The sequence below is a fragment of the Chionomys nivalis genome, chromosome 5 (assembly GCF_950005125.1).
Source record: "Chionomys nivalis chromosome 5, mChiNiv1.1, whole genome shotgun sequence".
NCBI classification, from domain to species: Eukaryota; Metazoa; Chordata; class Mammalia; order Rodentia; family Cricetidae; genus Chionomys; species Chionomys nivalis.
This window is the reverse complement of record NC_080090.1, coordinates 33,271,657-33,293,557: the sequence shown is the minus strand read 5'-3', so window position 1 is coordinate 33,293,557 and position 21,901 is coordinate 33,271,657. Positions and strand designations below refer to the sequence as shown.

Here is a 21,901-nt window from a genome sequence, read left to right as displayed (position 1 = left end):
AATCACCAATCTCCCGTTGGCATGTGCATATGCATATATCTGAATATCTAAATTTTAGCAAGTTTTTTAGATGAAAAATTGCTGTGTTTGGTGTCTCATGATGGGATTGTTTGATCAAGCCAAGAATAAATTGGCCATTTTAGTCCCAGACTGTTCAGTCCCTATGGATGCATGAGCCCGTTTCCCAGTGTTAAAGTCATCTGCTGGCGGTTTAGCAACTCAAGGATCCTTGCTCTAGATGCACAAGGGAAGCAAGGCATGCTCTCTTCACTCTTTTCTTGGTTACCTGTGGAAAGTTTTCACTGTCTTTGACATTTTCTTATACACTAGAAATTTCCACTCTATTTCTTTGAATTCAACAGTGTCATCCCGGAAGTCCAGCCCTATCCCAAGGTCCTAAGTTATGGGTCATATTCAGTGTTCACTAATGCAAGCAGCGCCTCCCCAACCCTCTGAATCTGTGTGCACCACCTTTGTAGACACCACTTACTGTGCCCTTAGGAGATTGGTTACACAGGGAATCTCCCTCCTTAGACATCTGCCAGTGAAGCTCAAAAGCCAGAGTAAAAATGTCAGACGCGTGGAAAATCTCAACGCGTGGAAAACCTCAAAGACTGAACTTTGCCCTGGCCTCTGAAAGATGGAGCACAAGTTTATGTCAATCTTCCTTGGGAGGACAGTGAGTTTTCCACTCACCTTCCGTTTCCACCCATGAAGCTCTGCCTTACTGCCTCTTTTTGCTGTCCAGCTGAAGCTTGAAGCCAGACAACTTTACCCAGGTTCTCTCCCATCACCTCTTTCTTCTGTTGCTCTTCCTCAGAACCTGCCCACAGCACAAGCTCAAGTGGTTCTGTCTCCCAGCTTGACTTTTGATTCTCACTCCCTACAGAAAGCTCAGTTTCTCCCTTACTTACAATGTGCACTTAAACACAATGAGCACATTATCGGGGCAGAATGCCCTCCAAGGCTCCAGATGGATAGCCTTTTACTCTTTTCCAAGCTCCCTAAAAAGTCTTACTGTCACACTGAATCCAAGGGTCCCATCTTCTTTAACCAGCTCCACAAAGTAGATTTCACCAGCATTGGTTTCTAGAGGCGATGGAGGACAATAACCAGCAGCCTGTCCCAAACAAACAGAAGAACGAAGCCATGAGGCACATACCCTACCTCTGCAAATACTCAGTTCTCATTCGCTACCAGGAGCCAGCAGCACTGCCTCCAGCACTGCTGGGCCCAGAGAGACTTCTCCAGCTTTATCAATTCCTTCCCATGGGACTCTCTCGGACCCCCTCTCCCCCATTTCCTAATCCATATAACTGGCCTCCGAGAGTGCCTCCTACCGTGACTGTGAAAGTCCTGGTACGTGTCAGGGACTGGAGGAATGCAGAAACTTCCTGTCTGCACTCACTTGGCAAACATCCATGTCATCACTGAAGCTGTTCAGGTCCTTCCTCTATCACTCAACACATGATGGCAGCCAAGTACAGCATGCTGGCTACCAGACCTACAGCAACTCCTGGAGGCAAAGCAAATCTCAGGAGGACTCTTGACCGTTCTTAGCTAGACTGGCCATGTTGTGGTTGATTTTCAGTAGCTGAGGGGTTTATTGAAAAGATCATATCATGTAATCAGGCAATTTCCTTAGTACTTGTGGCAATAACTATATAAGACTTGTTCATCCATTCAACTATTCCTGAGACATTTATTGAACACCTGTTATGACCAGGGTTATGCTGTGGTCTGAACACCTCCTCCACAAATCATCCTTAAATTTAATTACAATTGATATAATTAAGAGATGAATCTTTCTTAGGGATTATGCCATGAAGCCTCATGACTGCATTGCTGTGAGAAGAGCCTATGCATAAAAAGGAGGAACTTGTCCCCATTTTTTCCTTCTGTCTTTCACGTTCATGCACACTCTCCCTCACGTCAGGCCTCCCACTATACATGACACAACACAGTAACCTTCACCAGATGCGGCTTCTCCATCCGGGCAGTCCCAGCCGCCAAAGCATTATCCAAAGAAACCATTGCTTGTAATTCACCCATTTTATTAGGGCAACAGAAAGGGGAACAAGGATCTGGCACTACTATGCAAGTTCCTGGAGACAGTGATGAGACCCACCTGCCCACGTTGAATTGCTGCCTAAGGGGCTTGAGTCTCTTAGCAAGAAGATTCCCAATCACATAACCAATAACTTTTGTGGTAATAAGTTCATGTAGCTATGATTAAAGGGAGTGTTATCAGCTGGACCCTCAGAGATGCAGCTGGTATAGGAAAAACTGGAACACAAAGCGAGGTTCGGCTGAAACGTAAGTATTGTGGTATATTATCTGTGCATTAATAAATAAGGCTTGCCTGAAGGTCAGTGCAAAGCAGCCACACTAGTCTGCCATACAGACCAGGCAGTGGTTGCACACACTGTTATTCCCAGCAGCCACACTAGTTTGCCATAGAGGCCAGACAGTGATGGTGCACACCATTAATTCCAGAAATATAGGAGATGGGTCTCAGTCTCAGTCTGAGGATTCGTGGGGGCAGGATCGCCCATCTTCGGTCTGAGGTAGAGGTAAGGACCAGTGGTTGGCTGCTTTGCTTTTCTGATCTTCAGGTTGAACCCCAATATCTGTCTCTGGATTTTTATTATTTGTGCTACACATAAGCTCAAGGGCACAGCTGGAGTTTCCACAGCTTGTGCTAAGCTGACTGACCATTGCCTCTAGACAGAAAATGCTCCCCTTGCTGTCCATGCTCCAGTGCCTCTATGTGCTCTATATTCTGAGATTCCTGGTCTATGTTGAAAATACTATTAACTCACAGGAAAATCAATAAGCTGAAGTAAACTAAAAATCATTATTTCAACAGAAGAGCTTCAGGAGAGTTTCGTATAGAACAGAGGAAACGTCAGGTATTTCGAGGACTCCACACTCCTTGAATCTTAAGGAATGAAACAAGTGCATGGATGAGATCCGAAGTGGGCATGTGATATCACTACATCACTGGTTATCTGGCCACAAAGCTGGTCACAAGTTCCAAGAACCTGACGATGTAGGTCCTACAGATGTTCAGTCCCCTCTCAACTGCCCCTAAAACCAGCTTGCAGGTTTCCCACCCTACAGAGTCTTCTGCTGAGTCCTGAAATAAGGGAGCCTTCTAAAGAGCAGTCTGAGAACATGGTTTCTGCTCTCAAATCCAACACCATGGATTGCGGACTCAGATCTACCACTAACTCCCTGGAGTTTTAGCACAATCCTTTTATCTTTGGGCCCTGGGTAAAAACACACCAGGAGGAGTTGACAGTCATACTACCTTATATAACTGTCACCAAGCTTTTGTGAGATCTCTCATATAAAGTGCCCAGGATACTGCTGAACACATAAGCAGGTGACTGTTGCTATCATTATTATTCTCTTTGACTATGCCCAGCTCTGACCTTAGCTTCCCAAATGCTGAGATTACAGGGGTGAACCTCTGAGTCCAGCTGCATCCAGCTCATCATGCCTGCGCTGTGTGAATGAGCATCATGGCCAACTAAGAAGATATTAACAATAAAAGATCCCTACTGCATGCCAGACCTTAGTGCTTGGGGACAGAACATACGACATAATAACAAAGCCACGCAGTAAAATGACTCCTACTTTAAGGAACCTGTGAAGCAGCGTGAGTAGGCAAGTCTCTGGCCTCCTCTGGCTCTTCTAACCTGAAGCACGTCATTGGAGCCAAGGATTTTCCAACTTTTCCCCGAACAAGGCATAAGGTCCTCATGTAAGAAGTACCTTCCTTGTGCCCAGAGGAAACTGCAAAGGCTAAGTGTCAGGGATCCAGAGAATCAAACTAACAGCCTCTTTACATGTCCCCCAGTTGACTCCTGCTTTCTGCGTAGTTACAGTTCTCTATTTACACCAAACCTCCTATAGAATACACCTCGGTTTAACTGTATCTGTGGGTCTTCTTTCCAGACAAAATCTCCTGTATAACATATATTCAGTAAGCATGTATGCTCTTTTCTTGCCAACAAGCCGGTGTCTCAAGGGCCCTATCCAATAATTCCGCACGATGCCCATAGCATGCTTCTCTGAACTGTGAGTGAGAGACCTGTCTCTGTTCAGTTCTTTGCTGTATTAGCAGCTGACCAGAGCCTCATACATATGCAGTGGTTGACAAGTATCTGTGGAATGAAAGATAACTTTGCTTGGTTGAAGCCACTGAGTCAGGAGGAAGCAGTAGCCCCACCTAGATTGGAAAGAGTATGTGGAGTTCCACCTTGTCCTGTGGCTATGCATGGCTAGCCCTCCCTTGGGAGTGGTTCACAAAATGAAAACCACTTGAATGCCACAGCTTAGCAGTGATAAGCTCAAGTACCATTTTCCCCAATACTTGGGCCAAAGTGAGAAACCCAAACAGCTGCTCACTGGTGAGTACAGGCTTCATCTTTGAAGTCCTTGTGGTCAGACATCACTCTTCTTCCTCCACGAGAGAAACATGGGAGACATAGAGCAACCTGTCTAGAAGCTCCAAAAAGAATGAGAAGGTCTACGTACTCAGCCTGGGCCAGGGAGGAGAGTTAATACCAAGTCTGTTTCAAAGGTCCTGGCAGTTTTTAGAGAAAGCAGTGAGCAGCGTCTAAGCCTGGGGTAGAAGCAGTAGATTCTGTAGCTACTCCGAACCTGGAGCAGAGAGGGGCAAGAGGATGATGGAAACCAGGAAGTCATCCCCTAGTAAATATTAGCTGGTAGGTTCTCTGTTCATCACTGAGGGGGTGCCCACCTATGCCAGCACATGGCCAGTGGCACGCTTATCCCTATTTTTGGTAGAATTTTTCAGGCTTGTGTCAAAGCTTCTTCCAGGCAGAATCAACTAAAACAGCCAATGAACATAAGCTGCAAGGGAACTAGAGCAAAAGAAAAGGGTGGACCTGAGAGGCCATGGGGGACTTGTCTAGCAGTAACTAAGAAGAGAGCAGGCAATGCAGTACAGAGACTGGAGCCAAAGCCACACTTTGTTCTCTTGCTCCAGGGGGCAATGGTAAACACGGAACTATTTAGCTACTAGCTCAAGGACCAATTAGAAGTCAAGATTATAAGACATCTAGCGGTACATGCCTTGCCCCAGCACCAATTAACCCCCTCACATTGTCATTACGAGAAATAGTTCTAATAAACGAGTAGGATTTGAGGCTCCAACTGAGCCCTGCCCCCTGTGTCAGTAGCTCTTCCTGCTTCCCATGTTGGGAAGAGGTTAAGCAACTTGTAGCTGCTTGACAGGACACATCAAGAGCACAGGACAGCATAGGATGTGGGAGGGCCACTGGACTCCACAGACTATTCTCTTTCTTCTAGATTCTAGATCGTAGACCAAGAAGATTAGCATCTTTAACAATAGAAGGGAGGATGGAGGCCCCTGCCTGGGTGATGAACTCTGCACCTGAGCCATTTCTGGTCCTCTGGCATTTCCGTTCTGGTCACGTGTGTGTGCTGACTCTCTTCCCTGGCACCCATTGCTCAGGATATCAGTACAGAATGTGCCAGAACTTGCTGTACTATTCTTTTCTTCATTGGAGATATTTCCACAAACACCTACAAAAACAAGCCAAGAGGTCAATACTTGGAAAGACTGGCATATTGGTAGCATCCTATGACACACAGAATTTTCCTTGAGTGACAAGAGCTTTTAGAGTTGCAGAGGATGCTCTGAATTCAACATTTCATGAAGAATGTTACATTCAGAATAAAGAGAAGATTTTAGAAGTGATCAGAAATGTAAATAGAAGTCATTTGTGTTTTCCAGTTATGAAAACATGCGAGCAAGGATAGTGAAGAATGTCAGCCCCTCTTTATGAAACTCCTGTCATTCATGTGATGGGAAGGGATATGATGAGAAAAGAGATGAGGAAAGGAGGGGAGGGGAGAGGAGAGAGGAATGAGATCTTTTCATCCTCTCAAGAGGCCACCAGGAAGATGTTATCTCAGTTTAATTAGAATCAGATTAATTATTTAATGAATTAATTAAAACAGAATCAAAAGGATAAACTAACTTGTCCAAAACCCCATACTCAACATGAGGGACTTCTCTTAGCTCTGACCTTCTGCAAAGCCATGAGGGGCACAGCTGTTACCAGCATGTGACAAAATGACCAACATGTAGCATCCTTGGGCTATATTTGGTAATACCAGGCTCTGGGCTCCTCTGAGAGATGGATGCTCATGGATTCCTGCTTACTCTAACTGGCATAGAACAACGAATAAAAACGTGAGATAGGGATCAATAGGTAAAACCTAGAGTAAGATAACATTTCTGGCCTTTGATTTCTTTATATCTAAAATAGATACGTCAGTAGCATAATATTATAGGGTTAGTAAAAAAGAGATTATTCATAGACTTAGGTTTCTATATGTATATATAAAGATGTGTATGTACATACATATGTATGCTCAAATACACACATATATAGATAGGCATATATAAACCAGCAAACATGTTTACTGTTGACATGCTAATACAATATTAGTGACTCAGCAGATGCGTGTTGGAGAAAGGCTAACAGAGCTCCTTCAGATCTAGAGGCAGGAACACACAGGCAGATTTCCTGCTTTGATACAGCTTACTAGCACCCAGGGAAGTGCACAAGCTCACATATCCAATGAGTTTGATTTAATAAATTTGGTCTTGAGTTATCCAAATCTAAGTTTATTTAGTACAGTATGTGTGTGCATGCGTGTGTGTATGTGTGTGTGTGTGAGTGTGTGTGTGTGTGTGTGTGTGTGTGTGTGTATAAGGGGGCCAGTCTGTAATACTGGAGTCCTCTGCCAGTGTCCTTTGGGCACTATTACAAACATCTGTTCACTTTCTCCCATGCCCTTCGTGGGAGCAGACAACCAGACTTTAGACCTGAAAAGTTGCCTGTTCCACTGTTCTTTGTAACAGAAGTGAAAGCTAGGAGTCAACCGTGTTGGTTAATCACGTTGGAACTTGATGGGATCTAAAGTCAGCTAAGAGCGGTACCCCTGGGCAGGTCAGTGAGGGCATTTCCGGGAATGGTTAACTGAGAGCTAAGCCTTTCCTCAGAGTGGATGGCACCTTCTGGCCCTGGCCCAGAAGTGGAGACCGAAGGGAAAGTAACACCGCTCCCTTTCTGGACCCTCTCTCCTGGCTTCTGAGTATCCTTCCTTAACCTTGCAGTGTGAACTGAAGACAGTGGCTTCCCAAAAGTCCTCCAGGCCTTCGGTGCAAATGGGACAGTGGAAGCCTCCAGTCTCATGGACTAAGTAAGCAGCCCCTGTCCTCATCCCCTTCAGCATGCAGGCAGCCACCATTGCCAGCCGACATCACTTAAGCCAGTCTGAAAAAAAAAACCTTTGACAATATACAGTCATTCTATCAGTTCCATTGCTCTAGGGGGCCCTGACCTTTTGTGGGTGACTACAACCCAGTTTATAATGGATTTTCATAGTTGCTCATAATGCGCTGTTAGCTGCTGGCTCCTAGGGTCCAGTCTAGAACAGCTGCCTTAGCAGAAGACCATCACTAGACCTTTTCTCCCAGCAATAGACCAGCTCAGCAGAAATACCAACTATGGAATGTCATGTTTCTGACATGTAAATGGGCCACCCCAGGGAAATGGCACATAACTGCCAGGCAGTGGACACACCTATTGTCTGGAATTCTAATACAAGACTGTGGTCGGAGCACTTAGATTTTGGATCCCAATTTTTATCATTTTGACCACCATGATAGGCTGTCCTTGGGATACCCTGAGTTGTGATTCGATCGTCTGAAATTTTTGCCCGACAACACAAGAGGAGAACTGAATGCCCTCAATGTGAAAAGTGTGAAGGAAAAGCCCAATATTACTGACCTGCCTCCCTAAGAAGTGTCAGCACTGTGACATCTAACAGAGACAATGATCTTGAGACTGGCATGATGGAAATGCTGGGGCTGGACCCTGAAGAATGGGGAAAGACCCTAGTGCAGCTACCTGCAGTGAGGGTGAGAGGAAGCCGCCAGGGGAGTGTGCATGCATGCACATGAGACTGGTTCTCCAAGGGCACAGCAGGTGGAGTGTCTGCATTAATAGATGAGTGTGTAGGCTACCTTCTGTAATTTACAAACTCGCCCAGGCTAAAAAGCATCATGATGAGAGGTGTCAGCCCCTTGCCCTTCCCTCTATCAAGAACCCACCAAAATGTCCCCAAACAAACATAACATTATTCTTTGGCCTAAACGTCTGTTGCTTGGCTATTGTTCTTAAGTCAAGAGATTAAGTAAAGAAGGCTTAGACAACAAGGACTTCGCGGGTTGATCTGGAGCTGCACAGCAAGAATACGGTGCTTGCTGTGCAGATGTAAACTAAAGACAACCTCACCCTCCTTCCCAGATGCACAGGTGACTGCTCCAGCTGAGCCCAGCTGTAGACATCTTGGACTCGAGCGTCAATAAGAACTCCCTCCCCATCATGCAAGGAGAGCAGGTGGGAACGCATATACACTGGGTGTATCCAGCCACACCTAATGAGGAGGCTGCTGCCTTTCAGAAAGACATGCAATCATGTGACCCTGCTCTGGCTCTGAGATTACACAGCATACTGATTTGTGCCGCTGGGTTGCCTCCTTGTGAGACAGGACAGGTTGCATGGAGTTACATAAAAGACCTACATGGAGCTCTGTGTTTTGTGCCCATGGTGGTAACAGAGGAGGCTGTTCCATTGCTGAAAGTAAGATGAAATGTACCTTTTGACTGTGAGATGATTAATTCTATGTTGTCAGGAGAATTCTGGATCATTCTAACTGCCATGTTGAACGTGAAGCCCTCAAGACTGATGTGATTCAAGGCTAATATCTTCCCTCCTGGAGAAAAAAAAAGATTCAATAACTCCAGCAAGGAAATAAGAAAGGTCACTTAAGACATCTCTGGTGATTTAACTTAAGGTGTACCTGGTTTGATCACTTTAGCCTTTTCTGCTGGTCCCCCAGGTATAAGGGAAGATATGAAAATGCCAGGCTTTGCTTGGTCTGTATCTTCTCCCTCCTTAATGACAAAACCTGTAATCCAAGATGGCATGTAATGATAAGATGATGTTTAATGACTTTGTGGCTCAATAGCTACCAAGTGGCATGACTGATAACTGCATCTGAGTGAGACCTCCCTTTACCAACAATAGCTAATGCTAGAAATGCAGCCCTCCAACACAGCTGGCTGTGACAGGACTTGAGGTTGTCTGCATCCATCATCTCTCTCTCTCTCTCTCTCTCTCTCTCTCTCTCTCTCTCTGTGTGTGTGTGTGTGTGTGTGTGTGTGTGTGTATTTTACATGTGTGTAAATTCTCATGCATATGTGTGTTCATGCATGTGGAGCCCCAGAGTTTGATGTCTGAAGTCTTCCTGGATTGCTCTCTATTTTTTTTCTGTTTATGGGTGTTTGACTTACATGTATGTCTCTGTACCACATGTATGTAATGCCTGTGGAGGTCAGAATGAGGCATCAGATCTCCTGAGATTGAAGTTATGGTTGTGAGCCATCATGTGAGCTTTTGTCCCTTAACTTTGTTGAAGCTGTCTGTCTGTCGCTGAATCCAAAGCTCACTGATTTCAGCTAGTCAAATTAGCCAGCTTGCTGGAGGAATCCCTGGCTCAGCCTCCTGAGTGCCAGGATTGCAGGCATAATACCACACACACCCAACCTTTTTATGTGTGTGCTGGGGAATCTAAACTCTGGTTTTACACTTGCATGACAAGCGTTTCATCAGTGGCACCATCTCCCCAGTCCCAGGAAAGATGATCTCTAACCAAATACCCCATCTCAGTGGGGTTTTTTTTCTTACATGTTTTTAAGGATTTTTAAATGTGGCCAATAATTGAAGATACAAAAGATTGTCTACTCCTCTCCAACCTGTTTATACTGGAGAAAGCCTCGTGCAAGGTGTGTGGGGAAGGGGGATTTTATTTTTATCATGTGCTTAGATGCATCCAAAAAATACAGCACTTGCAATGAATCTTTTGTACCAAAAGTGTTTGTGTTCTTTGCAGGCACTGAAAGGAAGGAAACAGTGGAAGGGATTGTTGAGAAACACAAGATAGAAGAGAAGAGGCCAGATTGGGGCAATGAATGGTGCTTGTCCCCGCTCGATGAGCGGAGGAAGTCCTCTTACCAAAGCCACGATGTGGATCACGCTTCAGCGTTACAGACACGATGTCTTGCTTGGATTCTCCCATACAGCTCTTCCTCCCGCTGTTCTGTGACCCTGGTGGAGAATCAAAGCACCATATTTGGGTTTCTCCCCCGAATCAGTTGGAACTCAACAAAACTACACACATACAAGCAAGAACAGGTCACAGCAAATCTCCCATTGGCTTGGCGAGCACAGTTCACCAAACTACAACCGAGCCACTGCCCGTCAAGACTGGGCTGCAGGAGCAGAGACCGTGGCAGGATGGCCGATGGTGTCCACTTTCTGAGTGATTCACCTTAGCCCTCCCCATTGGTGTTAGAGATGGAACCTAGGACTTTGAAGATGTGAGGCAAATGTCCTGTCACTGTGCTAAACCTCTAGTTCTTGCTATTTTTTAGACATGATCTCTCTGTTTCTCAGGCTGACCTGCAACTTATTATGAACCCAACACTGGCTTCAAACTCTTGATCACCCTGCACTTGGATTGTAAGCATGAGCCACCATGCTCACCTAACCTTTTTCCTGCACACATATTTTATTTATTTATTTATTTATTTAAGATTTCTGCCTCCTCCCCGCCACCGCCTCCCATTTCCCTTCCCACCACCGCCTCCCATTTCCTTCCCCCTCCCCCGATCAAGTCCCCCTCCCTCATCAGCCCTAAGAGCAATCAGGGTTCCCTGCCCTGTGGGAAGTCCAAGGACCACCCACCTCCATCCAGGTCTAGTAAGGTGAGCATCCAAACTGCCTAGGCTCCCACAAAGCCAGTACGTGCAGTAGGATCAAAAACCCAGTGCCATTGTTCTTGAGTTCTCAGTAGTCCTCATTGTCCGCTATGTTCAGCGAGTCCAGTTTTATCCCATGCTTTTTCAGACCCAGGCCAGCTGGCCTTGGTGAGTTCCCGATAGAACATCCCCATTGTCTCAGTGTGTGGGTGCACCCCTCGCGGTCCTGAGTTCCTTGCTCGTGCTCTCTCTCCTTCTGCTCCTGATTTGGACCTTGAGATTTCAGTCTGGTGCTCCAATGTGGGTCTCTGTCTCTGTCTCCCTTCATCGCCTGATGAAGGTTAATATTCAGGAGGATGCCTATATGTTTTTCTTTGGGTTCACCTTCTTATTTAGCTTCTCTAGGATCACGAATTATAGGCTCAATGTCCTTCATTTATGGCTAGAATCCTGCACACATCTTGAGACAAGATAAAGGGTAAGTGGGGGCTGTACTTCCTGTCAGTGACAATTGGAACTGAAACACAGAGATGAGACAGCAAAGTCTCCCCCATGAGTCTTGCAATAGCTTGAATCTCGAATGTCCCCCAATGGACCATGAGTTGAAAGTTTTGTTGCCACTGTGTGTCGCTACTGGAGGTCTGGAGGTAATACAACCTTTAAGAGAGGGTGCCTTAAATGTCTGTAGATATTCGCATGGATGGTTCTTGAAAAGGATACTCAATAGCAGTCTCTTTGTCTCTTTGTCTCTCTGCTTCCCAACTCTCATTAGTGAACAGGCCTCACCCATCATCCACTCCCACTATGATGCGATCTACCATCACAGGCACAAAGCCATGGGGTCCAACAACCTGGACTGATACCTCTGAAGCCATGGGTAAAAACAAATGTTTTCTTTCTTTTATTGTGTTTAAGGTAGGATCTTATTATGTAGCCCTGGCTGGGTCAGAACTTGATATATAACTAGGCTTGCCTCAACTCACAGAGATCCCCTGCCTCTGCCTTCCCACCTTTCCTCTTTTTAAACTGACTTCTCTCAGAAATTTGTTCTAATAACGGAAAGATAATATGGGTCTCTGAAATGAAAATGAATGAAATGTATGCCCTGGCAATGCTGAAGCATGCATGGGCAGCCAGTATATGGCTGTTCTGTTCAAACTGTCAATATTGGGTTTCATGGTCTGCGTTGATGAGGACAACTGACCTCAAGAGGGCACAAGATCTCATTACAGATGGTTATGAGCCACCATGTAGTTGCTGGGAATTGAACTCAGGACCTTTGGAAGAGCAGGCAGTGCTCTTAACTGCTGAGCCATCCACTCACCAAAGTGTAGGGACTGATGGCCCAGCTTGCTTGTCCTGGTGTACTTTCCAAATTTATGACTAGAGGAGACCCAAAGCAGAACCCTAATGCTGTTTCTAGAAAGCTGGAGTCTTGGGGTATGACATAATTCCTGTGGGAAAATCTCCCACTGGTGGCCGACCACCACAAGCAATTCACGTCTTTCCTCCCCAGGGACCATGCTTGAGTCTGGCAGGCAGGCAGTTTAGTTAATCGCAGAGAGCTGTGGTGGCTTCCAGATGTGGCTTCTGGCTTGACATCCTTTAAGTATCAGTAGTCTTCTTAGTTACAGCACCTCTGTCTTCACTTTTGACTGAGCTTGAAGAGGTAAACATACTGCCCTCCCTATGTCCCTATGGATGCTTTCTGGGGAGCACTGGGAGATACTGGGAGTCCATGAGAAGCAGTAGGGGTGATATTCCTCATACTCAACCACAGTTTTGGAAACCACCTCCCCAAAACTCTCCCCTTCTGGATTTGTGCACCACCCAAGGCCAGATGTTAACTAGGATAGGCCTTCTCAGCTCCGAAAAGTTTTGAGAAGAATTTGTAAAGCAAGACAATGGTGAGCTTTCTTTGGGAGACAAACTAAAGAGGTGGGAAAAGTTTGGAAAGAGCCACCCTTCCCACACCTGGCCAAGGTTCGGTACCTGTGCACATATTCTGGACAGTTGTCCCAGAGAGAGGCTGACTTGGCTTCTGAATCGAAGTGATGCTGTTCGGTTGCTCTCGGCCAGTGTAAGGGCTGAAGGGAAAGATGGAAACATAAAACTGGGAGCTCCTGAAAGGGGCCACCTTGGCCATTTGTGAGTGTGGCTTGAAGAAGAAAGCCTTGTGCCAAATAATTCAGTAGACCCTTAGACCAGCTACACCACAGGCTAGCCTAGTGAGCAGTACAAAACAAGCAGGAATGTTATTAGGGTCGCTGTCCCAGAGGGCTTCTCATGGTCACCCAGACCTCACATGGACCTCCACTGTCCATCTTAGCTTGTTATGCAACAACTGTAGAACCCTGATGGGGGAGAGTCTTCTGTTTTGTGTTAATTTCATTGGTTAAATAAAGAGACTGCCTTGGCCCTTTAATAGGACAGAAAATTAGGTAGGCGGAGTAGACTGAACAGAATTCTGGGAGAAAGAAGCCGAGTCAGGCAGTCACCACGATTCTCCCACCCAACACAGACGCATGTTAAGATCTTTCCTGGTAAGCCACACCTCTTGGTGCTACACAGATTATTACATATGGGTTAAAGCAAGATGTGAGAATTAGCCAATAAGAGTATGGAACTAATGGGCCAGGCAGTGTTTAAAAGAATACAGTTTCCATGTAATTATTTCGGGTAAAGCTAGCCATGTGGGAGCCAGGCAGGGGGAAGTGGCCCACAGCTCTGCTACAGAACCCCATTTCCTCAGTCATAAAATAGGAGTCATCTTCCAATTTCCCAGGCTCATGAAGTCGCCAAACTCTAGCAGTAGCCATACAGAGCTGTGGTGGCTCTCCTAATGGCTTATTGTTTGCTCTTGCTTTCAGTTAAAAGTCCCTAGAAGGGTCAGGCAACCCCACTTACGCTGTGTTCCTTGAGGACAGCATACTCACGCATCTATCAGGAGGAGTGAGTTGGAGTCCCCCTTGGTATCCAGGAGTTTTTGAGCAGGTGTTCAGCTGACTAAATGTGTACTGGCATGGTTCTGATGTCATTTCCTCCCCAGGGTTCAAGGGTTCAGCTGTTGAAAGTTTGGTCCTTCGGGGCAGGTGGGGAGATGCTACTGGGAGGTGACTGGATTTTTATAAAGAGGGGCTTAGTGGGATATGATTACATCACTGGGGATACCCTCCTTGGAAAGGATTAATTAGTTCCCATAGGACCCCAATTAGTTCCTATAGGACCCCAGTTAGTTCTATGACACAGAGTTGCTTTAAAAGGGCAAGACTAGCCTGGCTCCTGGCCCTGTCCTTCCATTGAGTCTAACATGCATTCTTGTGAAATCATCTGCTATGGGCTGGAGCAGAGGGTCCTGCAGAACTAACCATCACCATGCTGCTTGGATTATCAGTTTTCAAAATGCAAGCTGCCTAAACCCTTCTTCTCTTAAGGTGCCCAGCCTTGTTAATCATTTTTACAGCAACAGAAAACAGACTAGTGCATATATTATTCCAATCAGCAAAGATTGTTCTAGACTCTAGTAGACTGATAATGAACCAAGTGACCCAGGATCCCTCAAAAACACACTCAAAAAAAAAGCAGAGTGCAGAATTTAAAAGCAGATGCCAGTGTGTGTGTGTGTGTGTGTGTGTGTGTGTGTGTATGTGTGCAAGTACTCAGAGCTCTGGAAACAGCCAGCATTGGGCCTCCTGGACAGGCAACCACCAGACCAGTGTCATTTAGCTTGTCCCGAACACCAGGGAGGCTGCCCTTACTATGTGGATTAGACAATTGGACTGCAGCAGATACAGGTAGCCATGCGTGGACCCTCTCAGGGTTCCCAGGTTTGGGAGGCAGGGCTTGTGGGGGGGAGCAGGGACAAACAAAAGCTCTTCTTTCCCAGCAGGGAGCCGCCTCATTCTGTATTTACTCTTGTTTACATCTGGTCCTTGACAAGTCCAACCAAATTTGATTAGAACCAACTAGAGACCAGGCCTGGTCTTGTAAGGTATATGAGTAAGAGATGGGCCTGCCCTCTAGAAGCCCACTGAAGGGAGAGATATAGGCTCAAGGGAAGAAAAATATCCCAACATCCAGGGAGGACCTGAGAGAGGCTTGGGCACTGTCTCCAGGTACCCTTTGAAGAACAGCAAGGACTTATCTGGTCTGGGTTTCTGTGACTCGTGTGATCTGGGTCACCCAAGGAACTGGCTCTCAGTTGTTAAAAACCCATTTACTATTGGACACACGGGGACAAATGGCGTGTGAGTCAGTTACTATGTGAGGAACTTCGAGGAGTCACGCTCACAGCCAGAAGGTAGAGTGTGGGTACCAAGGGCTGTGTCAGGGTTAGGCTGGGTGGGAGGGAGTGCTGAGGGAAAGCGGGTTCCACGTGGGGCGATGAAGACCCTGTGAAGGATGCCCAACAGCAATGAGGATGTGCCAATGCCACTGGCACAGAAACAATAAAATAGAAGGCATAAAATGATAATGATGATACATTTTATGCTTTGTGTATTTTACTACAATTAAAGAGTGTTTCTTTTTCTCTCCCCCCCTCTCTCTCCTTCCTTTCCCCCCATCCCTTTCAAAATACCAGCATCTCAAAATCCATTTACTGAAAATTTCCACATTCCGCCTTCAGAGCTGAGGATACAACTGGCGCACTGCTATTCTGGGGAGTCTCTGTGTTTAGAGCAGAAGGTTGAAGCATGTGCTCGCCGGAGTGGGCACGCACAGGGAGGGGCTTCAGCCTCTTGCTAGGCAGTTAGAAAAGGCTTCAGATACGTAATAAAGAAAGGTGGCCAACATTCCTACGTGCAGAAGCTCTGTGGAAATGGCCTCTGTGAGTGGCGCAAAGAGAGGGTCCCCTCAGGGTCAGTGCCATAGGCTGCCCACTCTAGCCTACATGCCTTACACATCAGGCCATCAACATGAGCTGCTCTTCCCCACATCATCCTGACTGTTCATTTCTGCCTACCTGTGAGCACCAGGAGGCATTGACCCTGTCTGCACTGTGACTACCAGATTCTTAGCACGTATCCAGGACACCTAGGACAGGCATGCAGTAGATGCTGAAGACACTACTTGAGTTAGACTGGCAGGCTTGCCCATGGCTTTCCTCCCCTCTGTCTAACTGAATACGAATCCTACCTGCCCACTAAGGCCTGATGTCACACACACCCCCGTTCCCCCAATGTACCTATGCCTGACTTAGGCCTTGAACCTATCCTGACCTCCTCCCCTAGAGTTCAGGGCAAGTTCTCAGACACCAGGTGGAACTGAACCCTAGTCATCCCCAGTAGCTCTTCTATGACGTACACCCTGCACTAATGCTCCCCCTTCCAGCCTCATTGCCATGAACCCCACCTGCCCCAAGCCATGGGTTCCTGTTGTATTTCAGATGGTCACAGACTCAGGCAAGTTCTGAAATTCCCCACTTTGCCTAAAGGTCACCAGTAACCTCCCCTGACATGAGTTGTTAGGGACTGCGGAAATGGTCAATTAAAAAGCAGTGCAGAGGTAAACAGGATATAAAGAAGGAGTAGGCTTGGTGGAGGGCTCTAACCCACTTTCCTGACAGAAGGCAGGCTCACAGGCAATGCTGCAAAGTTCCCACACTGTTAAGCCCTTCCGTTCTCATGGCTGCCATGCTGTTGAGACGTTTCCTAAGCAGTTGCTAGGATTTCAGTCAGTGTCATCCAGCGCCCGGGTGCAGTCAAAGCTTTGGGCTCCTGATGTGGGTCTGTTGGGAAGTACATCCTTCAGAGGTACGGCTTGGAAAGAGGTTGTCTTAGGCAGACTGTGTTACTGTGATGTCTGATAGAGGCAACATAAGGGAGGGGCAGTTTATAAGGACTTATAGTAAAGGTTTCAAGCCACAGCCCTAGGCAGCGCTGAACACCATGGGGCAAAGGAGAGCACCATGGGGCAAAGGTGGCGGAGGCTGCTCACCTTATGAAGACAGGAAATGGAGAGAGACAGAAAAGACATGGACAACTATACTCCTAATTCCTGTCCCCAGTGACCTACTTCTTTTAACTAAATCCCATACCTTAGAGTTTTCAGCATTTCCCAAAATAGTGTCACCAGGCAGGAGGTAAGCTTTCAGTATATGATTTTTTTTTTTGAGACAGGGTTTCTCTGGAGCTTTGGAGTCTGTCCTGGAACTAGCTCTTGTAGACCAGACCAGTCTTGAACTCAAAGAAATCCTCCTGCCTCTGCCTCCTGAGTGCTGGGATTAAAGACATGTGCCACCACCACCTGGCATGATTTTTTTTTAAAGATACTTCCTATTCAAGCATTAACAGAGGTCTTTAGAAGAACAAGACAGACGACCCCCAGTTCCTTGCTCTTGCTATCTTTTCTTTGCCTCCACCAGAAACAAATGGGCTTCTTTTACCACGTACTCCTGCTGTGATGCGCTGCTCCACAACTGGTCTAAAATCATCCTGGTCAGTTGATGATGGACTGAAACTATGAGCCAGAATGAACCTTCGCTCTTTTTGAGTCCATTCCCGAAGTATTTTGCTACAGTAACAGGGAGCTAGCACAATGGCCTTGAAAAGGCTGTAGTTACTTCTGCAGTTTCTCTTTTTCTTTACATTTTAAATTACATATGCATGCACGCGCACGTGCATACACACGTTCATTTGTGGGGACACACGCATGCTAAGGTCAGAGGACAGCCTTCAGGAGTTGGTTTCCTCCTTTCACTGTGTGGGTACCAGGAACAGAACCTGGGATGTTAGGCATGGCAGCAAGCACCCCTGGCTGCTGACACTTCCCAGTCCTGCTTCTGCTCCTAAACAAAGCAGTGTTATAAAATACCATGAACCAATGGGTGACAGGTAAAAGACACCACAAACCCACTGACACTCGCACATTGAGATGAGGCCCATTTCTAGTGCCCTTGAATTTGTATGAACCTGGGAGGGACGGCAGAAGTGAGGAAATGCTCTCTCTGGGATGCATGTTTTGACCATTGGAAGCTCTTCCCAATTCTCAGAGCCCAGAGGAACACTGGAAACTCTTGATGGAGCCCCTATATGGAAAGGGCCTCCTGAGGCTGCACAGATAGGGGCGAGAGGGCACCAGTAGGAAGCATACCTCAGCCACCTCCATCCAGGGGGCACCTGCTGAGGACTGTCGCAATGCCCTCAAAACCACACAAGGTGGAATTCTACCTCCTTTTCTAACTCATAAAGTTGTGAAGCAGAATAACAAGATGGCTGCTGGGCTACGCCACTGTGCTTGGGGTGGTTTGCCATGGAAACTCAGAATGAGTTTTGCTTCCTCGTTATTGATTGATTTTGTACTGCATAGCGAGGCACATTTGCATCAGCAGAATCGGGGCAATAATTTTCTAAGCATCACTTTGAGCTATCTGTGTATATGCATGTATTTCAGTTCAAATGAATCATCCATTCTCTCCTGCTGAAGCAGATGCATAACTCATTTTCCCCCACCCCAAAGCGGATCCTGCCACCCCACCCCCTCCTCAGTACACAGCCTGGGAATCGGTGCTATTTCTGTAACTTGCCTTGTAAGTGTAATCCAAGTTCTAGGCTATTTTTAAACGCATGGATCATTGTTTTACAGTGAACACGGCATTGATGAGCTCCCTGCTTTCACATTTGAATGTCAATGGCAAGCCTTCATCCTGGAAAGAAGCGGCATGTCCGGATTCCCAGGACAGTCTCCAGGACGGACTGCTGTCTGTAAGTCCTAACCCTGCAGTTTCCCTTCTGGAAAATAGAGATAATGGGAAAGAACCAACAACTGCACGGTTGGGAAACCAGCTCCCAGAGTGGTGCCTGGTTTATGATGATAGTCCAAAGGTGATTGTTGGCATTTGCTAATTTTCCCTTCTCCGTCTTCCCATGACCACTCAGCTCTTTCTCTACCAGAAGATATGAAGAGAAGGATATGTGCGTGAGACCTGGCCTGACGGCAATCGGCCTAATCACTGTAGTGGTCTACAGTCCATCTCTGGATCAAGTTAACAACAACCCAGTGAACATACACGTTCTCTCGGCATTCAAGTCCATGGACATTAAATATGCTTCAGGTACAGACGATTCTACTGCACCATGCGCCTGGCAGTCTCAGTGCTAAAGAAAACCAAAACCCACCTGCTTTTGATCCCCTCTGTCCCGATCTCCTTGCTGCCTTGCATGTTCTCCACAGACGTGCTCAGCCGGCCTCCCATGGCATCCTGCAACCTGGGTACACACAGCTCGTTTTCTGAACGCGACAGTTTCTGAATCCAAGTGAGAGGGTTGGCCTGTGTCTGGTGTGCGGAATTCAAGTTGGCTATGTGTACAAACTTATCCTGATCTGAATTGGGGGAGAAAAAGATAGGCATACCCACAGGATTACACTGGTTTCAGTCATTGGTCTCGATACAACCATACCCTCCTGACCCTGGCTCTCCTTCCCAGTTCTTTCTCTGCACCAAGAGACTTGTCATTCTGCCTCCCATGAGCTTGGGGAATTCTTGTGCCTAGTCCTGGAAATGCAAGCCTGACTTGGGATCCCAGGTGCTTTGTTACAGGACTCTGGGATCCCAAGTCAGGCTCTGCCCTGTGGAATATAATCTTTAATCGCTACACAGCTGTATTAGTCCATGGAAGAGTCCCCTGCCAGATATATTAACACACATTAAAAGTGCGAACCCTCCACTCAGACGCATTCCTTTCCCCCTTCTTATATAGGCTTAGTAGATGTTTCCAGTGACGAGACTCTGATCAGGACAAATGCCCCATTTTACTGTCTGCATTATTCATAGAAAATTGAGATTTTATTAAAAGATCTCTTAGGTCAGCAAGGCCTTGCTCAAAACATCTATTGTAATAGTGCATCTATTGCGCTGCTATGGGGTTTTACATGCTCATTTTGTTGTTCCATTGTTGAGATAGGGTCTCCTGTAGTCCAGGCTAGCCAGGAACTCTTTTTATTGTCATGACAAACTTGAACTCCTGAACCCTCTACCTCCACTTCCCAAGTGTTGGGATTACAGGAATGAGATACCACACCTAGCTTGCACTTATATTTGGAGAAAGGAAAATGGTGACTATTTTTTGGTCACTCGCTCACTACTGAAACCAGGAAGGAAAGTATATAACAGCATCCACATACTCATTATCCATGTTTCCTCCTTCTTTCACTGTATATGTATAGTGTTTATGTATATGTAAGTACGTGGTATCTTCGTGTGCATGTGGGTAGAGGTGTACAGAGAAATGTGTATCATATGCACGGTTTTCAGTTATCTTTGTATACATGTGATGTGTGCACATGTGACATGGTTATCAGAGGTAGAAGTGTTTATATCTGTGTTGCCATGTATATGAATGCTCAATAAAACACCCCTGCAAGAACAGGGTGAGGAACATTTAACTACATAAGCAGAATTTCTCTGTCTGGTTCTTTTTCTCTGGTTCTTTCTCGTTCTGGTGTGTTGCCAGGGCAGTTACCCTTGAACAAGTTAGCCACTAAAAAAACAAATTCCTTGTTGAGAATTTGTGAGTATGGGGACTGTGGAATCGCTCCTTACTTAGAGTGAGTGAGAAAGGATGGGGGGATGTAAGTCATCTGAATATGTCCTGTAGCTTCTGCACAGATTTTATAGTCTTACTCCAGACCATGGGCCTGTCAGGAAGAAGGTAATACCAGTAGCGACTTCTGACTAAATGTGTCCTGTGTGACAGTCAGTGGCAAGCATCGTCACTTCTACTGTCTCACACGGTCCCCACCAGAACTCTCTGGGATGGATAGTGTACCCATTTTACAGATAAGAAAATTTGAGGACAGACAGCTTTTTCTGGTTCAAAGGTTGGTTAAAGTAAGAGAGCAGGTTTCACAGTTAGTCTACCAGCTCCACAGTCCACACTGGGTAGTGCACGCGGTACAGACACTGAGCCACAGACAGCAGTACCAAAGATTCACCTAAGAACTCCCAGCCTACCAAGTCCTGAAGGGACAGTGACCTTGTACTTAACACCTGACAGAGATTTTCTAGGCAGGGATGGGGAGGCTATCCCAGAGAGGCTCAGTGGTTTGAAGAGGACTGCACAGAGACTGGCATTCCAGGAAGCAGCTGTTCCCTAGGGAAAGGGACTCACAGAAGGGAGCAGAGAAGTGAAGGCCCCACATGCCTGATTCTTCAGGAGCTATATGCCCAGGGAATGTTGGGAGTTGAGTGGGCCTTAGGACAGAGGCCACACATCAAGGTGAGGGATGGAGACCACAGAGGCTAATACTCAGCCTGACAGATTCAAAAAGAACAGGACACCAGTGTCACCAGGCATGTTCCATGCACAGGACAGAGACCAGAAAGCAAGGAGACAGAGTCAGCAGGAGCAGGAGCAGCAGGGTCAGCAGGCCTACACTCCATGGTGCTGTACAAATATACCAACAGATAGGCGGGAGAGCCAAGCATGCTGGTCTCCCAGGATTAGAAGGAAGGGTTGCCACGAATGTCCGAAAGACACTGGCATGCTAAGAGGGCAATGTCTGTCCTAATTGTGATACCAGTAAAGTAGCTGAGAAATGTCTAACTCTGTCTGGATGCTAAATGTCAAGTCCAAGTTAGTTATAGCATCCCAAATACCCAAGAGGCATCCTGAGATAAGGCCAAAAGGAAAAAATCACTGAGTGAGACCCTGGAGGACACAAGAGCAGTCCTGCAAGCATGAGTTCAGAGAAGGGCCAAGCACGTCCCACAACCCAGGACGTGCCCACAAGAAGGACTGAGAAAAGATTTCAGCCCACTGGGTAGTGATGACAGATCTTGCCTGGAACTGTGCGCTTGTAGGAGCTGGTGGTTTTATTTCTCTCTAGGGATCCAAATATAACTATGAAATAAAGTGCATGTTGAGACAATTCACAGGAGAATGACTAAGAGACATTTGGAAGATGTTCAACTTTTCACCCGTCAAAGAAGCAAAACAAAGCCACAGTGAAAGATCATTTTTACCTGTCAAACGAATACACAAAATACAAGGGCATCTATTCTTCGAG

The 21,901-nt window shown here is 46.4% G+C and overlaps 1 protein-coding gene across 1 annotated transcript in view; it reads right to left on the bottom strand.

The window, feature by feature from the left end:
* Frmpd2 (FERM and PDZ domain containing 2) overlaps positions 1-21,901 on the bottom strand; it is a 113,931-nt gene that overhangs the window by 28,794 nt on the left and 63,236 nt on the right. Inside the window, exons 16-23 of the mRNA XM_057770006.1 lie at positions 19,012-19,216; positions 12,887-12,981; positions 10,149-10,241; positions 8,935-9,042; positions 8,731-8,847; positions 5,408-5,580; positions 2,933-2,971; positions 1,019-1,120 (exon numbers count right to left, since the gene is read on the bottom strand). Of these exons, the coding sequence (XP_057625989.1) occupies positions 1,019-1,120; positions 2,933-2,971; positions 5,408-5,580; positions 8,731-8,847; positions 8,935-9,042; positions 10,149-10,241; positions 12,887-12,981; positions 19,012-19,216 (932 nt within the window). The remainder of the gene's footprint in view (positions 1-1,018; positions 1,121-2,932; positions 2,972-5,407; positions 5,581-8,730; positions 8,848-8,934; positions 9,043-10,148; positions 10,242-12,886; positions 12,982-19,011; positions 19,217-21,901) is intronic.